General features: G+C 54.1%; 6 protein-coding genes across 6 annotated transcripts; 5 read left to right on the forward strand and 1 right to left on the reverse strand.

The window, feature by feature from the left end:
* Positions 1-882: 882 nt before the first annotated feature.
* On the forward strand, positions 883-1,979 carry CABS01_12642 (calmodulin; the record flags this gene model as incomplete). Its single annotated transcript, XM_060545995.1, has 5 exons — positions 883-885; positions 955-1,011; positions 1,178-1,193; positions 1,452-1,865; positions 1,945-1,979. The coding sequence occupies 5 exons, from the start codon at positions 883-885 to the stop codon at positions 1,977-1,979; spliced, it is 525 nt and encodes a 174-aa protein (XP_060396226.1).
* Positions 1,980-4,100: 2,121 nt separating this feature from the next.
* Positions 4,101-5,411, reverse strand: CABS01_12643 (uncharacterized protein; the record flags this gene model as incomplete). Its single annotated transcript, XM_060545996.1, has 2 exons — positions 4,101-4,392; positions 4,921-5,411. The coding sequence occupies 2 exons, from the start codon at positions 5,409-5,411 to the stop codon at positions 4,101-4,103; spliced, it is 783 nt and encodes a 260-aa protein (XP_060396227.1).
* Positions 5,412-6,465: 1,054 nt separating this feature from the next.
* Positions 6,466-8,985, forward strand: CABS01_12644 (coatamer subunit protein; the record flags this gene model as incomplete). Its single annotated transcript, XM_060545997.1, has 1 exon — positions 6,466-8,985. One exon carries the CDS (start codon positions 6,466-6,468, stop codon positions 8,983-8,985), a length of 2,520 nt encoding a protein of 839 aa, XP_060396228.1.
* Positions 8,986-11,150: 2,165 nt separating this feature from the next.
* Positions 11,151-11,264, forward strand: CABS01_12645 (uncharacterized protein; the record flags this gene model as incomplete). The annotated part of the gene is made up of 1 exon (XM_060545998.1): positions 11,151-11,264. The coding sequence occupies one exon, from the start codon at positions 11,151-11,153 to the stop codon at positions 11,262-11,264; it is 114 nt and encodes a 37-aa protein (XP_060396229.1).
* A 1,550-nt stretch (positions 11,265-12,814) lies between these two features.
* Positions 12,815-14,647, forward strand: CABS01_12646 (copper fist DNA binding domain-containing protein; the record flags this gene model as incomplete). Its single annotated transcript, XM_060545999.1, has 2 exons — positions 12,815-12,846; positions 13,024-14,647. The coding sequence occupies 2 exons, from the start codon at positions 12,815-12,817 to the stop codon at positions 14,645-14,647; spliced, it is 1,656 nt and encodes a 551-aa protein (XP_060396230.1).
* Positions 14,648-15,794: 1,147 nt separating this feature from the next.
* CABS01_12647 (uncharacterized protein) lies at positions 15,795-17,054 on the forward strand (the record flags this gene model as incomplete). The annotated part of the gene is made up of 1 exon (XM_060546000.1): positions 15,795-17,054. One exon carries the CDS (start codon positions 15,795-15,797, stop codon positions 17,052-17,054), a length of 1,260 nt encoding a protein of 419 aa, XP_060396231.1.

The raw sequence follows: 17,054 nt of genomic DNA on the forward strand, positions 1-17,054 counted from the left end.
CATCCTGGCAGGCAATGTGATGGCGGGAAATGAAATCAGTGCGCTGGGCTTGTTGGGCTGAGCTCAAATAGCCGCCACTGTCCCCCAACTTGGATCAGGAGACTGCCTTCTTCCCTGTCTTTTGCAGTCACGATTTCAGGCAGGCGCCCTCGCGGTCTTAGGCTCGCTCGTGCGGGGAACTATCATCCAGCAACATCAGGCCCAATGGTCTAGAGGTATGATTCGCCCTTCGGGTTTAAAAACCCTTCAGCGTAGCTTGAATGGGCGAGGCCCCGCGTTCGAATCGCGGTTGGGCCCCTGATAACTTTTGCCATTTTGATGTTTTGGTCATCTACATGATAATGATTGATCTATGACGGTTTAAGCGGGAAAATACTTCGATATTTTGCGAGGCTGAAGGAGACGGAAGCAAATCAGTGAGAACAGCAGGCAAGTAGCAGAAATCAGGCACTCCAAGCCTTAAGCTGGACCGTGTCAAATAGAGGTTTCTCGTTCCACTATTGGTTGCCATGCATCGCCTGAGCACGCACAGCAAGCGCAACGGCAGGCAGGTCTAGTCAGATATCACATCACCACAAGGCTGACTTAATCATGACCGTTGGGCTTCTAAACAAGGAAACGTTGATGCAACCTGGACCATGGCGAGCCCAGCCCAGCCCAGCCCACCATTCCTTACCTCACGGCTCTTTGTTTTGTACCAAGACCGTATGAATCCCATGGCTCTTCCCACCGCCCACACCGTGCGGGGTTCGTGGTCGCATCCCCGCTTTCAGCTGTCCCACGCTGTCTTCCCTGTCTCAAACCACCTCTCACTCACCCAAATCTTCCTTCACAAACAAAATCCCATCACCCAAAAACAGACAACCACATAATAAAAAAAAGATGGTGAGATTCGGATCGCTAGTCTTGTGTGAAAGACTATCAAATGAGCTGCAGCTAACGTGTGTTTGACAGGCTGCACAGTTGACTCAGGAGCAAAGGGCGCAGTACAAGGAGGTGTTTGACCTCTTCGTAAGTTCTCACTCACCCCTCCGAGCTCTCTCCGTCACTTGGCTGCCTCAATGCCCCTCACTCCCCCTTTCCATCAGGCTGGCAGCGCATTGTGTAGAGCTTGCGCAACAAATTTCTCAAACCTCAAATCAAGCATCTCTACTAACTACTTGCCTGTGCAAAATAGGACAAGGATGGAACAGGTTAGTTTTTATGTTCTCCCATGAACCCTTTAATATTTTGGTTTGCTTCGCCTCCCGCCACCGGCAAACTGGGGGGTCATTGAAACTCGACTTGAACCCTCTTTGGCAGGATGAGCGTCGGAAGAGAGGATCTGGCTTAGACCCCTTTTTTTCCATCTCATCTTGCTCTTTTCATTTTATGCACTTCTTGTTTGATATGCGAGACCTCTATTACTTTTTTCTCCATCCCATCAACGGAAATTGACATCGTCCCTGCAGGTGACATCACCGCCCAGGAGCTTGGCGAGGTGATGAGGTCCCTGGGCCTCAACCCCAGCGACACCGAGTTGAACGACATGGTCAACGAGGTCGACGCCGACAACAACGGCACCATTGACTTCAACGGTGAGCTCGAATCACCTCCGCCCTCCGCAAGACCCCTCTTCCATATGGAACATATGCTGACGGACTTTCCTCCAGAGTTCCTCAACTTGATGGCGCAAAAGGTGCAGGTCGGCGATGCCGAGGAGGAGCTCAAGAACGCTTTCAAGGTGTTTGACCGCGACGGCAGCGGCACCATCTCGGCCGAGGAGCTGCGCCATGTCCTCACCTCGCTCGGTGAGAACATGACTGCGGCGGAGATTGATGAGATGATTCAAATGGCCGACAAGGATGGCGATGGATCAATTGACTGTAAGAGACTTCACGTTTCCCCCCTCTCTGCCTCACTATTGGGTGACTTGGTGGCAATGCTGACTCTACATTTCGATAGACGACGAGTTCGCCTCGATCATGATGAGAGAGTAAAGAAAAGAAAAAGGGGGTTTGTGGATTTCTTGGCGGTGATATCCATCGTTCAGTATTTTGTTTCTTTGGGTTTCCGGTCCGGTTATGTGGGTAGAGCGAAATCTGCCTAGTTTCTCTTTGGGCCTATGGGATTGGTCTCAATATCACGATACTCTCACGAAGTGGGATCTTGGAATGATCGACAACAACAACAGCTCGTGTCCCATTTTTGGTTCTCGTGATCGGTCTCCGTCAAACCTGGCGTGCCAGTGGTCTTGCCATTGAGCGAAGAAAGACTATTTCATATGATTAAGGTAAGTCTGTACTGGAGTCGCGTCGTAACGCTACATGTATTGGAGGATGTTGAATACCGACCTCGCTTTGACTAGCTTGTACTTCTCAGGCTACAGCGGCGCATCATGGCATTTCTCTGTCCTAGACCTGTCGAAGTTCAATAGGCATTGCTCAGCAGTGAGATCTCACAGAGATACAAAAATACTCTGCGTTGATTATGATATATGAATTCATCTGTCTATCTGACTTACAGGGTGAATAATAGTATGCATGTCGATCAAGGATTTCTCGACTATTTAGCAGTGATGCATCGACACCCTATCACTTCATTTCAAACCAGCTCAGTTCCGAGAAGCATTTTCTTCCTAAACCAAGAGCTGGGCCCCTTTAAGCCACATCTTAGTACAAAGGCCCTCAAGCTACTGGTGCATCTTGCTTTTACCCAGCATATTCCGAACTGATTTGGCCTCGGCATCGCCCCCTACTGATCAGCAACTTTCCTCCGATTGTTTCACGGAACCTTGAGAATGGAATTGTCCTATAACCATGTGGTCATTCTCAGTGAGTGCCAGAAGACCGAAGGGCGGGTGTGCTGGATATTCTGAGGATAGGTAGGCGTAGTGACCACCGAGTTCGATCCCCAATGTCAAGGAGGAATGACTGCTGGCCAAGTCCCCCAAGTAAGATGGAGATTGTCTCCCTTGGTGATTGAGCCTTCGCATGAGCAGGTGTAATTCTCTCAACAAGGCTGACCATGAGCGCAAGAAGCTGTGCGTTCTCATTGCGTTCTTCGTGTTTCAATGCGTTTTTCGAAATTTGTGACAGGCGACAAGCACGGTGTTCTCGAGCTCAATATACCAATGCTGGTGGACTACGAATGCATGGACCGTGTCTGTTCATGGTCCTTCATACCACAATGTCCGGCCAAATCGGTAGGAGAGCTAAAGCGAAGCCAGTCAGCACGTTGTTTCCGCGTGTGTTGAGTGATGAAGCACGTCACATGTACTGTCAGAGAACAACATCTGGCATTTCTGTCTGATCCTGCCGCCGCAGAAGCAGATATGGAAGCCGTATGGCGTGGCGGTAGTCGAGTAGAAGGCTGGAGTAGAGGCTGAAATAGAGGCCGTCCGAGAGAGATGGTCAATTTGAACGCCAACATTGAGTACAAAAAGACTGGTGATGCAGTAGATTCTGAGTCTCATCTTGAAGGCGGATATCGATGTCGGCACCAAGACTGAACATGAAGAGCCACAGATAACGCCGGTCTCAATATCTGATGTAGGAACGGCTATTGAAGGTGTCAGCGGAGGATTTCTGCACGTAGTTGAAGCCAAGGCTAGAACTAGAACTAACCATAGCAACCAGGATTGAAAGCTCCCGCCAATAAACTTCTCTTCTTTTTCAGAGGCTTCCATGGGCTTTGGATCAGCCAGGCATATACGCAGTTTGGCACTGAGGCCAGCCGGTCGGGAGTATAAAAGCCGATCTCCTGTCCTCGTTTGAAGCTCAGACAGACAGTATTACCAGAGGATAAAGTTTGGCCGTTTGTCCAGTATTGCCAGGGGATAGCCACCAGTCTGCTGCTATACTTTCGTCTACAGTTGACCAGGCTTGAGACTAGTACGGCTCAGTCGTTCATCGGGCCCTCTTTCTCCCTCCAGCTTATTCATTTCGTATCCTCAGAAAATGAAAACGGATCATGACGCTCATTTGAGCGTTTATTACTAGAGGATAAAGAGGTATTTTAAAAGTACTGTTAAATATAAAAAAGGGGGTTAAAAATTAACGAAAGTAAGGGAAAAGAACCCTCTCAACCTGCCGGCGCAGAAAGAAAAAACACGACACAAACTAAACCCAAAGGGCAAAAACAGAAAACACCAGGGATGGCGGCTGGTCCAGGAGTTGTCGGTATACCACGACGGATACGAAAGGGGGGAGGAAGGCGAGGAAAGGCCGAAGCCACTGGCGGAGGGTGTCGCGGAGGGAGGCGGGGCGGTGGACGTGGATGATGAGGACGGGAGCCCCAACACTGGTGATGGAAGAGGGAGGCTGAGCGGGAGAGAAGACGGGGGGGTGGTCGGTCGAAGGGGTGGAGGTTGGTCGGTTGTGGGCAGAGCCCACAGACGTATCGATTGTGAGTCTTGGTCGTGTCATCTATATAGTGTTAGCATAATGTAGAAGAAATAGACAAAGTTGTTATTGAAGCTGTCTGCAATCATTGCCTTACCTTGATTGTTCTGACGTGGTTGGGGAGAGAGAAGAGTTCACGAAATCACAACAAGCAGAAAACTCCTAATACACCAAGGCCTCATGTCAGAGGCGTGAGCCTTCCTTCTAAGAAGTTTTGGGCGTAACTTTCTCTGCAGGGTGCTTTCAAAAAGAATACAGGAACGATGTTATCGACTGGAGTATCATTTATTGTTTGTAGACTGCTACCTGCCTCCCGAAAGCTCATCTATGACCGAAATCATTTAAGAACGAGGGAGTATGGCCCTAGGAAGGCCAGCACTTATGCCGGAAACTACCCATGATCCGTGCAGGCTACCATTGTGGCTCTGCTTTGATTGGAATCACCACATCCTGATGTCTTGGTTGATCCCAAAAGGAAGCCGCGTGTGGTGGCTCGGTTCTCCATGACCAGACGGCTTGATCTTGATGAATTAGGAACCCCATATCCATCCCGTTTATATCCTTCACTTCCACGACAAGTTTAGCCCTCCATTTAGGGTCAGGGGAATCGTCTTGAAATCCAATCTGACCCTCCCAATTTCCCCAAGGATTCTTGATACGCTCTTTCTCCCATCTTGAGTATTCACTCCAATGAGTGACCAAGATGCGATATTGGAGGCGGAAGAAGTCAAAGATGCTGTAAATGAATTGAAGAAACCAATTGTCGAAGTATATGGTTCGTTGAACAAAACTTTCCCGCCACTCCATGAATTCATCAATGTTGTCTACCCGCGGTAAAAGATATTCCCTGCTTGGGGGTGTCGGTCCGCGTTGAGAGGTTGTGTGGTACATTAATCTCATCCAGTCGGTGCGGGCTATGAGCTCGAATGGACGAGTGGGACCTCCATGTCCTTCTTCCTGGACGTGCTGGGAAAGAACGTCGGTCGTGTTGGCTGCGTTCATGTTGTTGAGATCTATGGCAGCGTCCATCTTGTAATTGCACGGGTGCGATGTAGGGCGTCTTGGTCGGATGCGGTATTGCCGTATACGTATAGGAATATGTGCCAGGGAAGGACTAGTGGTATCGGTCAGTATCAACGTCTTCGAAAGGGGTTCGGGGCAGGCGTTATTACGAGAGCACTGGGACAGAGAAGGTGATGTGGTGAGATATCAAGAGTCAGGTTCTGTCGCAGGTGCATCCTTCTTTATATTCAAGAGAAAACCGCATTTCCATAAGCTACTGCCTAGATTACATGCCGCACCATGACGTGTCATCCACAGCGGTTCTTCGTGGCTTGAAGCATCCGCAGAAGCTGTGAACTTAACATCTCATCGCCATAAGCAAGTAGACCTGTTTGGTGCAAGTGGTAAGTGATGAAAGTGCTTGGTGCGGTCACTCGATCTCGTGGCCGTCTGAGGACTCCCTCGCGGGCTTTAGTGATGTCCCTGATCCAGGGTTTCACTCTTGTGGTCCATGATTGCGCTGACTCGCCTGTGCCATTGTTTTCCCAAGAGCAGATCCCACTCATCGCTTCGGCCAATGATGATCGCTTGCACGATACTCAAGACGTGGACCTCTACATCAAGTCTTGCACACGATGGTGCTACCAAGTGCCCACAATCGCGCGAGAAATCAATTCCAGATACGTGCAGTCTATATCTACAACACCATCCATGGCTACGCTCGGAAGGAACACTTTGTCAGACATGACGGTCGCCAGGATGCTGCTGCCGGCAACAAGTGGAGATAGACCGCAGAGTGAAGTACAACAAGGTGCGAAGTCAGGAAAGTGTGGCTCAAGTCGGTCAAGCCACAGCAGAAAGTGGCAGTGAGGAGAACAGTGCGAGACTTCCGTCTATCTTCTTGCACACAGTGCACGGCGCGACAGGTCCACGGACACACTTACAGAGCGCTGCGCTGATCTTCTTCTGCAACTTTACGAATACAGTCAACTGCGGTCTACGACCACGCGCCTCCTGAACTCGGCAGATTCTCATCGATTCTGACTATGCGACAAGAAGCTTCACAGCTATACCGGTAGCGATGTCATCGGCAAAAGACCTCGTCGAATTCCCCGACGTGGAGGCGAAGCTCCAGAAACCATCCAAGCAATCCGCGTTCGAGAAACAGAGAGCCGAAGCCGAAGCAAAGAAGGCCCGCGAGGCTGCCGAGACCGCCGCAGTATACCAAGACTTTGTCAAGAGTTTCGACCACGATGACGATGACGACCCGAGAACCGGCCGGTTTGGCTCGATGCCTTCACAAAGACCCCAGCCCAAGGTGGCTGGGTTCGGCGGCGCTCCGTTGGGCGCACCTGCACCATCTAGGCGACACTTTGGCGCATCCAATCCCAAGAGCGGCCCTGGTAGTCTAGGTCCTACTCCGAGCTTCAAGAGCGGTCCGGGAAGCTTGGGACCTCCGCCTGGCTCGCTTGGAAGGAAGAGGGGCTTCGACGCATACCGGCAGGAGAGGGACAGAGATGGCAGGCTCGGGTTCGAGGAAAGGGAGGAACCGAGTTCGGTCGCCAAGGTCTTCCACAACAGTGACGACGAGGACGAAGCCAAACCAGACTCGAGAGCCGAGGAAGTCGCAGTGGCTAGACCTACGTTGCGTCTTTCTCAGCTGCCGCCTGGAACATCGCCTGCCTTCATCAAGTCATTGATCCCGACAAGCCTTAATGTTGAACACGTCAAGATTTTACCGCCTATGGGACCTTCGGGCACGGAGAAGAAATGCGCCGTAGCCATTGTCACACTATCGCCAGACACGCCAGCAACAGAACTGGATGCAGTCGTGAGCTCGCTACAAAATCGCTACCTGGGTTACGGCTGTTATTTGTCGTTGCACCGGCATCTATCCTCAACGGTGGCAACCGCGACAACATCGACTCTGGGTGGTACATCCGCCGGATCGCAGCCTTTTGGTGCCAAGCCTGTATCACAGCCGACAGCACCCGGTAACGCGACAACACAGCACGCCTTCCATCGAGGCTTTGCGCCGCCAACTTCGTATGGCCCAAATATCGGTGCTTCAATCAATCGGAGCAGTATTCTTCACGTGCCTGTCAAGCCTCCAAACGATATAAAGATGGTACACCTCATCAACAGGACCATCGAGTCGGTTCTCGAGCACGGCGTGGAATTTGAGGCTTTGCTCATGAGCCGCCCCGAGGTTCAACGGGAGGAAAAATGGGCTTGGATTTGGGACGCACGCAGCGAAGGAGGTATCTGGTACCGATGGCGATTATGGGAGATCGTCACAGGAGCATCTTCTCGGAGTAACAAGGGACGGTATCTACCGCTTTTTGACGGCAGCCATGCCTGGAAAGCTCCAGAGAAAGGCCTGCCATTCGAGTTCGTCACAGAACTCGATGAGTTTGTATCCGACTCGGAGTATAACTCCTCGGACGACGAGGACTTTGACGGGGAAAACCGCGAGAATCAGACTCAGGGGCCTGAAGCAGAGGCTACCTTCTTGAACCCACTCGACAAAGCAAAGCTTACCCATCTCTTATCACGTTTGCCCACAACTTTGTCCAAGATTCGGAAAGGAGATGTCGCCCGAGTGACAGCGTTTGCGCTTACGCACGCAAGCCGGGGTGCCAAAGAGGTCGTCGACATGATCGTCTCGAATGTCGAGAAGCCCTTTGCATTAACGGCGGCCAACCCAGAGTTTCAGTCGAATGGCAAAGAGAAGGGAAGACAAAGGGGCGATTCAGAGCCGCCTGAAGCTGAGCCGGAAGGGAAAACCGAGAAGGAGGGCCCTGACACCAGCGGTGCAAGCCTTGTGGGCCTTTACGTTGTCAGCGACGTACTATCCGCCTCCTCTAGTAGCGGTATTCAGCGTGCTTGGCGGTATCGACAAATCTTCGAAGGAGCACTCAAAGAGCACAATATTTTTGAGGGTCTGGGGCTGATGGCTGAGAAGCTAAACTGGGGCCGACTGCGGGCTGAGAAGTGGAAACGAAGCGTCGGTCTAGTCCTGACCCTTTGGGAAGGTTGGTGTGTCTTCCCAACGGAGAGTCAGGAGTTGTTTGCCAAAACTTTCGAAAACCCGCCATCTTCAAAGACACAAGAGCAGATTGAAGATGACGCAGCCAAGAAGGGTAGATGGAAGGTGGTTGAGAAGTCCTCGATGCCGGCCGCCGATGTTGCCACAACGAGCACCCTTGATCAGAGAGCGCCAGAGTCAACAGCTGACAAAGAGGTGGATGACGTCGAAGGCGAACCAATGGATGAGGAGGATGTTGCCGGTGAACCCATGGAAGAAGACGATGTCATGGGCGAACCAATGAGCGAGGAGGATGTGGAGGGTGAGCCCATGGTGGATGATGATGTCGAGGGGGAGCCGATGGAAGAGGACGCAACCGAAACGGCAAAGGATCAGTCACCGTCAGGCGAGACCAGCAGCAAGGTAGAAGGAACGGCAGAGGCCGCGAAGACTGACGACGCCCCCACTGTCGGACGTTTGCAATTATCAACCCAGCCGAAGGGACAGCCTCGGAAAAGGATGAGAGCAGTGGACATGTTTGCTGACTCTGGGGATTCGGATGAGGGAAACTAAGCGCGCGTGGCGGACGCAGGCGCTGGTTCTTCAAGTAGGCCAAGACGACACCAGGGGCGAGACGGCGGGCTTGGACGATTGATAAAAACTGCTCACCCTATGAAGATCCTGGGTTTGTCTGAAGAATAGTATTGTAAACGCATGTGTCTTGACTGGGCCGTGAGCGGGACGGGGTATATGTGAGAGGGGGATATGGCAGCCGTCCTGCTTCTGCAGGACGGGGCGGTCCAAGTTTAGGCTGCCCGAAGCCGCTTAGAGAGAGCGCGGCATGGCAATGCATAAAGGGTGATGGGCAGACAAGTCCATACGGATGGATATATGAAAGGGATGAGATATGACGGCATAAGTGAAGCGTCGGTTGGCGGGTTCACCTTGGCGTGGAGGTGAGGGCAGTAATTGACGAGCCGTCTACATATTGCCTCTACAGAGATCTCTCCCTTCCTCACTTTCAGCAACATATATCTAGCCCCGCGCCACAAGTTGCGGCGGAGAATGAAGAGAGAAGCCGCCTTAATGCCAACGACACAGGCACACAGGTTACATCACAAAGTGTCCACCCACGGGGTACCTTTTTTCGGAGCGCTACTTCTGCACAGCCATGGATACGCATTCTTCGTGTGAAGCGGTTTCTTGTTGGGTAGGCTCGTAGAGAGAGGGCGAGAGAGCGAGAGAGAGAGGGGTGGTCTGGTTCGACGACCTTCTCGTTGTGAATTTTTGGTGGTGCTTGACCGGATCCGGCCAATCAAAACTTGCTCACTTCCCTTGCCTCTCGAGCCTCTGACGGTGGAGTATGTAGTCGGTTGTTTTTTTTTACTTGCTCGCTCCCACCCTCTTACGGTAGTCCTCGCCCTTTTTTCGCTTTTCTATCTGCCCATGTATTTGTCCCCGCGCTCGAGTTTCCTGATGTAGAGAGCCTGGTCGTGGGAAAACGAATTCATTTATGGGGGTTCTCGGAATGCTTTGAGCCTTGGGAAACCTGTGCGCGCGCGATATCCGTGCGGGTTGTCGTTGGCTGAACCACTAACACGGGGAGGATGAGTGGACTACTGAACCGTGGCGAGACCTTTCAAGACACGAAATCGGATTCAAGTCGTACATGAGATCGATGTTCGATGTACTTTGCACAGTAGGCAATATGAATTTCCTGAAAAGTTCCGACTTTCTTTTCGTAGGTGACCTGATTCCCGGCCTGGAGCCTGGAAGGGGGGAGCCTGAGTCTGGGCCGACCGCGGACTCGGCACCGACTCGCGGGAGTGAGAGGATGAGCCCAGTCAGACGGTCAGCCGTAATGTGTGAGTAAGTGTGAGTGTGAGTGCATGTGTGGTCGCACAGGATCTCAAGAGTCTGGACCCTTGACATGATCTTACAGTTCCTCTGATGACGGAGCTTACAATCGATATGGGGGGGCACGACGACAGGTCAAGGTGCAAGAATGGCATGAAGGAGAAATATGACCCTGAGGGCCTGCTCCCATATTCTCATGTACTGTGTAAAGAGACAGACTGGGTTACGGAGGGTAAAGGGAAAACGGGAACTCGGTACTAAACGGCGATCCAGAGTTAGCTTCTTATCAAGTTGGGCAGCATATCCCGGCAGAAGAAGGGAGGGCACGCGGCTTATTCTCATAGCCGGGAGCGTTGTCTTGCTAGTCAGCCACATCTCTCTCTCACGCCTTTCTTTATCTCTCCCTTTTCCGATGCGTTGCGGCATGTCTTGTGCTGGTAAGTATTCTATCTGGTTAAGAAGCCCACCGACAGTGAGGGAGATAGACGCTCGGGACGCTCCTGCGGCGAACGCCATGTCAACGTGGGAAGCGCGCCGCGTCCAGGCCATAGATTACGGGCTTGAGGTAAAGTCCCAACCGCGCCCGGCTTGCCGTTTTAAGCAGACGCAGAAATTCCTGGGTTGGTGGTGGTGCTGCTGGGTTGGCCCTGTTATCGTGTTGGATAACGTGCCTTAGAGTTGGTTAGAAAGTTGCCGTCAAAAAAAGCTTGCTCCGAACAAGAGTGAAGAAGAGAGATGGATAGTCAGGACCATCTAGAGTCATCCCATGTTCAAGTCTTATGAGGCATTGAGGTTGGCAGTGAGGGACCATGGACATGACTGGGCTCGGATTGTAAGACGAGGTTGAGGTGGCATGGCCGGAAAGGGTATCTGTGAACTGTATGTACCTGTCCAGTGGTTCTAGGTGTACGGACAGACATGGCATGCCGTCTGTGATGAGAGCTGCAGACAGACCCCTCTTCCCGCCCGGGCTTTCATCGCAGATACTGATGTAGGCAAACTTGTCACTGGGGCACTGAGATTTCGGTATCTGTACGGCATTCGTACCCTCGTTGAACTATCTTTGTCATCCATGCGTCGAGTATCCGAGCAAGGCAGAAAGTGAAGCAGGCGGCGGACAGCGAGCGAGGCATGTAGTAAACCCCCCCCGCACGTGGGGCTGTTTCGATGCGCTACCGGGATGCCGTCCCTCACCTGGCTCGCTCACCCCCCTCCCGCCCGCCGCGCCCCATCCATTGCCCACGCCCACCGCCGCTGTCCACTGCTCGTGCTTCTCTTGGGCGTCTCCTCTTGCCGCTGCTGGCTGGGGGGGGGGGGGGGCTCGGAACTGGAACTCACTCACCTTCACAGGCTCACACTGGGCTGGACTAGACGATGCCAAGGACCAAGGTAGGACATCGAGCATAGGGGCCGCTAGTGCTGGTCAGGGACCCAAGGCTATCCGAGAGGAGGCAAGTGCCTACCTACCTGTATGAGGTGGTTCAATGGTTGTACCTCTTGCTGAATTCGGGTCGGGGGAAGGAGTGTTTTGCTGAATTTAGATCGGGAGAAGGAGTGAGGAAGAGAGAGAGGAAAGAAGGGACTTGCCTTGACTGCTCTTCAAGTTACCGACTCGAGCAGGTGCTGCTGGTGTTGACCGTGTTGTTCCTTCCTCAGTCGCAGTGGACTATTCGTACAGGCCAAACCCAGTCTCCCCCGACGCCGACGTCCTTTCCACCTCAAACGGTCCACTGGGCCGTTTCCTGTTCCCATGGACCGTCGCTGTTTCTGCCCTTTGCCAACCCGCCTTTGTGACTTTGTCTTCCCTGACCACCGACCACCACCCACCACACACTCAGCACTACGGATACCTTACCTTGGGTACCAGGGCAGCTAAGGTAAAGGTAGCAACGATCCCACTGCTTTGCCGACCCGGCGCTTCTCTCAGAGTCCCGTCTACTTCCATTTCATTCAATACCCAGAAACCTGCCCTTCCTTACGACCCCCCGGCCTTTGCGCGCAGCTTTAAACCTCTTCACGCTCGAAACGCCGCTCGTTTCTCTCGCCAATTTCCAGCTCTTGCAATCCCGCATTTCTCACCTCGACATCGTTACCGATTTGCTTTGCGCTGGAAGCCCCCGACGACTCACCTTACCGCCGGCGCCCGCTCGATCATCACATGGCCTTTCTTGCCCGCTGAGCCGATTTCACCCATCGTCGCCGGATACATAGCTTGCTTGCCTGCGTCGCAAACAAGCCCACCAAAGAGACCGACCAGCAGCGACCGCGAACCATAGGAACGACCAGAACCAAGACTCGACGAACGCCGCCGCCGCACCTTGAGAGCTGGCTCCCGCCTTCATGTTCCACGCCGCCGCTCACTCCCACCGTCCGAGGTCTATTGGGGCCGAAGCCTGAGCGAGCGACATTCATCGCAGCTTTTACTTTTGCAATTACCTTTTTAGAGAAGCCCGGAGACACTACCGCAACTTGGAAGATCGCCAAAATCTCTACCTCCTCTCACGTATCACAGCAACCTTGAGAGCCACCCCCACCACAGCCCACCATGCCGCTCATCAACGGCCAGAAGATGGCTTGGTAAGTCGCAACGTCCTATTCCTTCCGTTTCTGTCCTCCATCATCTCGTCTTCTCCTCGTCGTGTTTTCCTTCGTCATACTACGGTCATGACTTGCGATTTCTCTGTGCATCGATGGAATCCCGCATCCCGCTTTCCGCAGGACCCTGAGCTGACCACTTCACCCTTCGCCCTCTAGCGAGCCATGCATCCGTGGTCATCGCTCCACCAAATGCACCCATGCGAATGAACGCTTGATGGTTCCCGTTCGAAAGCCCGGCAGACCTTTGAGCACATGTCCTCATCCTCCCTCTCGCGGTTGCGGCTGTGGTAGTGTAACGGCCGCCATCCCGAGAAAGCAGAAATGCGGCTGCGGTTCCAGCAACGCCGGAACCCCCGTAGAATCACCCAGTGTCATCAAGGCGGAATCGCCGGCGAGCGATGTCCCGCCAATGTCTCCGACCAAGGCATCCGCCGCCTCCTTTCGCATACAAAAGTCTGCCCCGAAGGCGGCCAGTCGCAAGCAGTCGTTCGACCCCGTGAACCTCGAGAGGATGGATGCCACCAATATCAACATACTGCCGCCATACGACATGGCCCAAGCGAATCACATGCCACAAGCCAACGGTGGCATGCCGGGTATGCCCGCACCTAGAAATGGGATGGAGTACGGCGGTATGACCATGATGGGCGGCGTTAACGGCGGTTTCCACCAACCCATCATGTATCCAATGTTCCCACAGCAGATGCCTGCGCCCCTGTTCCCCCCGGGAGCCGCGATGTCGATGCCTCAGCCAAATGCCGTACCATCAGCCATCAACACGCCACAGACTGCGACAACGCCTACTCCGATGGCAGCGGCGTCGAATGGGGGATCTTGCTGCTCAGGAAAGACAAATGGGACGCCGAAGCCCGCCCCTCCGCCCTCGTTGACGAGCACCAGCACGGGTGGCTCATGTTGCTCAGGGCCAAGCAAAGCCGAGGGGAGCTCTACACAGCCTTCTAGTGTCAGCTCGAGCCCCAAGACGCAAGCAAAGCCCAAGAAGGGCGGTTGTTGCTCTAGCAAGGCACCTGCGATAGACACAAACGTACATCACATGTCGAATGGCCATATGTCGCCGTCGAGCGCCATAGCCATGTCGCCTTTCCAGACACCTACCACCATGCCCCAAGGCATGTTCAACTCATACTTCCAACCAACAATTTTCACATATCCGCCTCAATACGGGTCTTGGATGTCACCGCTACAGCCTGCACAGTGGAAGCAGCAGATGGAGGCGCAGCAGTATGGTCAACCAATCCCGCCGCCGGCCGCATACGGCATGCCGAACTCGCTTTTTACCCCAGATGGTACAACCCCAATGATGCCCGAATCAACATCACACATGTGCAGCTGTGGCGACGGCTGCCAGTGTGTGGGCTGCGCGGCTCACCCTTACAACGATGCGACACAAGACTACGTGCGATCTGCATACACAAGTATGCTGGACGACTCTTATGGAATGACGAATGGTACGAACGGCACGAACGGCACAAATGGGCACTCGGAGACAGCAACGACCAACGGGACTGGCGCCCGCGGATTGGATGCACACACGAACGGCGAAAACAGCGGTTCTCCTGCTGGGCCGCAAACACCTTCCGATGGAGCCTCAGTGTTGAGTGAAGAGCAGGCACTATCGGCGAACGACTTCTTCTTCGTGACATACCCGTTCAACGGTGACGGATGCGCTGGCGAGACGTCGTCATGTCCATGCGGCGACGATTGTCAGTGCCTCGGCTGCTCGATACACAATAACTCGCCCATGCCCGAGTCAGGATGAGGGGTGTTCGGGTGTGTCGAGCTGGGGTCCGCAAAGGATTAGGTTTTGCGGAATGTTTTACCCTCGACGGTGGATACGAAGGAGTCTTTTGGAAGGTCGGCATTGTTCAGCCGTTTTCGAGTTGCATACGCGGTGTTTGGAACGATACCCTCTACTGGCCGCATCATAGTACTGATAGAATAAATACTCGTTCATAGAACGTTTGACGATCCGGTGATTGAAATCGAAACAGAAACTAATCAACACTTCCCTCGCGTACCGTTCACAGTGAAGTCAAGAATGAGCTGAGAAATACCTACACTGGGCTGACACAGCTAGAAATTGACAGACGATAGAGCCCGGGCTCAAGTGCCGTAATTCAGACATTACTTTCGGAGTTGTCGTGGGCAGGAGAGGGGAACTCGGCACGGTATGTGCTGCCTTCCGGCGCCGAAGTTGGGGTACCCACTGCTCCGGTCCCCAGGGCAGCCACGCCGCGAGACCAGGGGAGTCTCCAACTTTTTCCTTGCCGTCAGGAGGCACGGACGTCGACTTCTCGTACAACAACATCGCCGCAAACGACCAACCTTGCAACTACCGTACCGTACTTTGATATTTAGCACCATTACAATTCCTCACCTCTCGAGCTTCTTCATTACCTGCCGCCGCAAAATTCACCTTGGATAACCAACCCCATTCGGCATCCTCCGAATATTGCCACCCCCCTTCCTTTGGGTGCGCAGGCCAATTTCGGCTGATCGGCTTCACCGTCGCGGCAGATTCTCGCAGCCTGAAACTGTGGTCAAACAAAGAGACGGCCACGATTCGACGTCCGGACCAGAAATCCTTACCCCACACACCTACTACCTCGCTTTGTCAAGTTTCTCTTTGGGGAGAGAGCAGTCGCCATCCTTGTCAAGAGATATCTGACGTGCGACCTTGCTTGTCACATTTTTGGGAACGAACCCCAAAAGCAAGGAGAAAAGCTTGTTTTCCGAGGTTCTTTCGAGAAGGACGTGTCGCAAACAGGCAAGGAGGGGTCTTGCGTGTGGTGTGTCAACGAGGGTGCCTTATCGTGGATCTTTTCATCTTAATCTCATCCCAACTTGGCGCATCCTTGCTCGAGAGCGTAGCTCACTCATTTGAACGTCAATTCGTCCTCTGAAGTATGGCCGGAGACGACGAGCGCTCGGGTGAGCGGAGGGGTGAGGAGCGGAGATACGGACGGACCCGCTCCCGGTCAAGGTCGCCGAGACGGCACCGGGACGAAGTGAGGCGGAGGTCACCCGTCGGCGAGGGCGGTTCGCGTCGGGAGCGGAGTATGAGATCCCCCCGCAGAGACGACGGCGGCAGCCGCCGCGACCGCGACCGCGATGACCCGGAGGATGGGGATTCGAGACACAGGCATCGACGCCATCATCATCATCGTCGGCACCGAGATGGGCCGCGTGACACTGCCAGCGGGGGCGGCACTGCTTCGAAAGAGAAGAAGGCGGCTGCTGCGGCAGCGTCGTTGCCGTATGAGGCGCGCCAGCTGGGCAAGTCGGAGATGGAGGTGTTTCGGCCGCTGTTGGCGTATTATCTCGACCTGCAGAAGCAAAAGGACATTCGCGAGATGGACGAGAGGGAGGTGAGGGGTCGGTGGAAGAGTTTCGTGGGGAAGTGGAACCGCGGGGAGCTGTCGCAGGGGTGGTATGATCCCGAGATGTTTGTCTCCGCCAAGGAGAGGGCCCTCGAGGTCGGGATTGAGGGGCTTCCTTCGCGGGGCTCTGATGGGAGGGGGAGAGAGGAGGTGGTGGAGAGGAGCGAGGAGAGAGATTGCAACCGGGAGAGGACTGATGAGGAGGATGATGGGGATCGTAACGACGAGGAAGATGACGACGACGACGACGATCTTGGACCGAGGCTACCGCCCACCTCGCGAGGTACCGGCCAGCGCTCCGGCCCCGGGATCCCCAACATGGTAGACCTCTCCCTGCAGCGCGAGACCCTCGCCGAGGAAGCGGCGCGCGACCGCTCGGCGCGTGCGTCGGATCTCCGGCAGGCCCGGAAAGAGGACAGGAAGCTGCAGCGGGAGAGGCTGGACGACGTCGCCCCGCGCGCGGAGGCCGGGACGCGGGAGAGGCAGCTCGAGAAGAGGGCGGCGGTCAACGAGAAGATGAAGGAGTTCCGGGAGAAGGGGTTAGGCGGGGATGGTGGGGTGGCGGAGGTGGGCGAGCAGGAGCTCATGGGCGGCGGTGATAGTTTTGCCGAGTTGAAGGCGATGAAGGCGAGGGAGGAGAGGAAGAAGACGGAACGGGAGGTTAGGAGGGAGGAGATTGCGAGGGCGAGGGCTGCTGAGCGGGAGGAGAGGGTTAGGGAGTATCGGGAGCGGGAGGAGGGTGTTATGAAGGGGTTGAGGGAGCTGGCGAAGCAGAGGTTTGGGTGA

This window comes from Colletotrichum abscissum (assembly GCF_030869225.1).
Source record: "Colletotrichum abscissum strain IMI 504890 chromosome Unknown Scaffold_39.1, whole genome shotgun sequence".
NCBI classification, from domain to species: domain Eukaryota; kingdom Fungi; phylum Ascomycota; class Sordariomycetes; order Glomerellales; family Glomerellaceae; genus Colletotrichum; species Colletotrichum abscissum.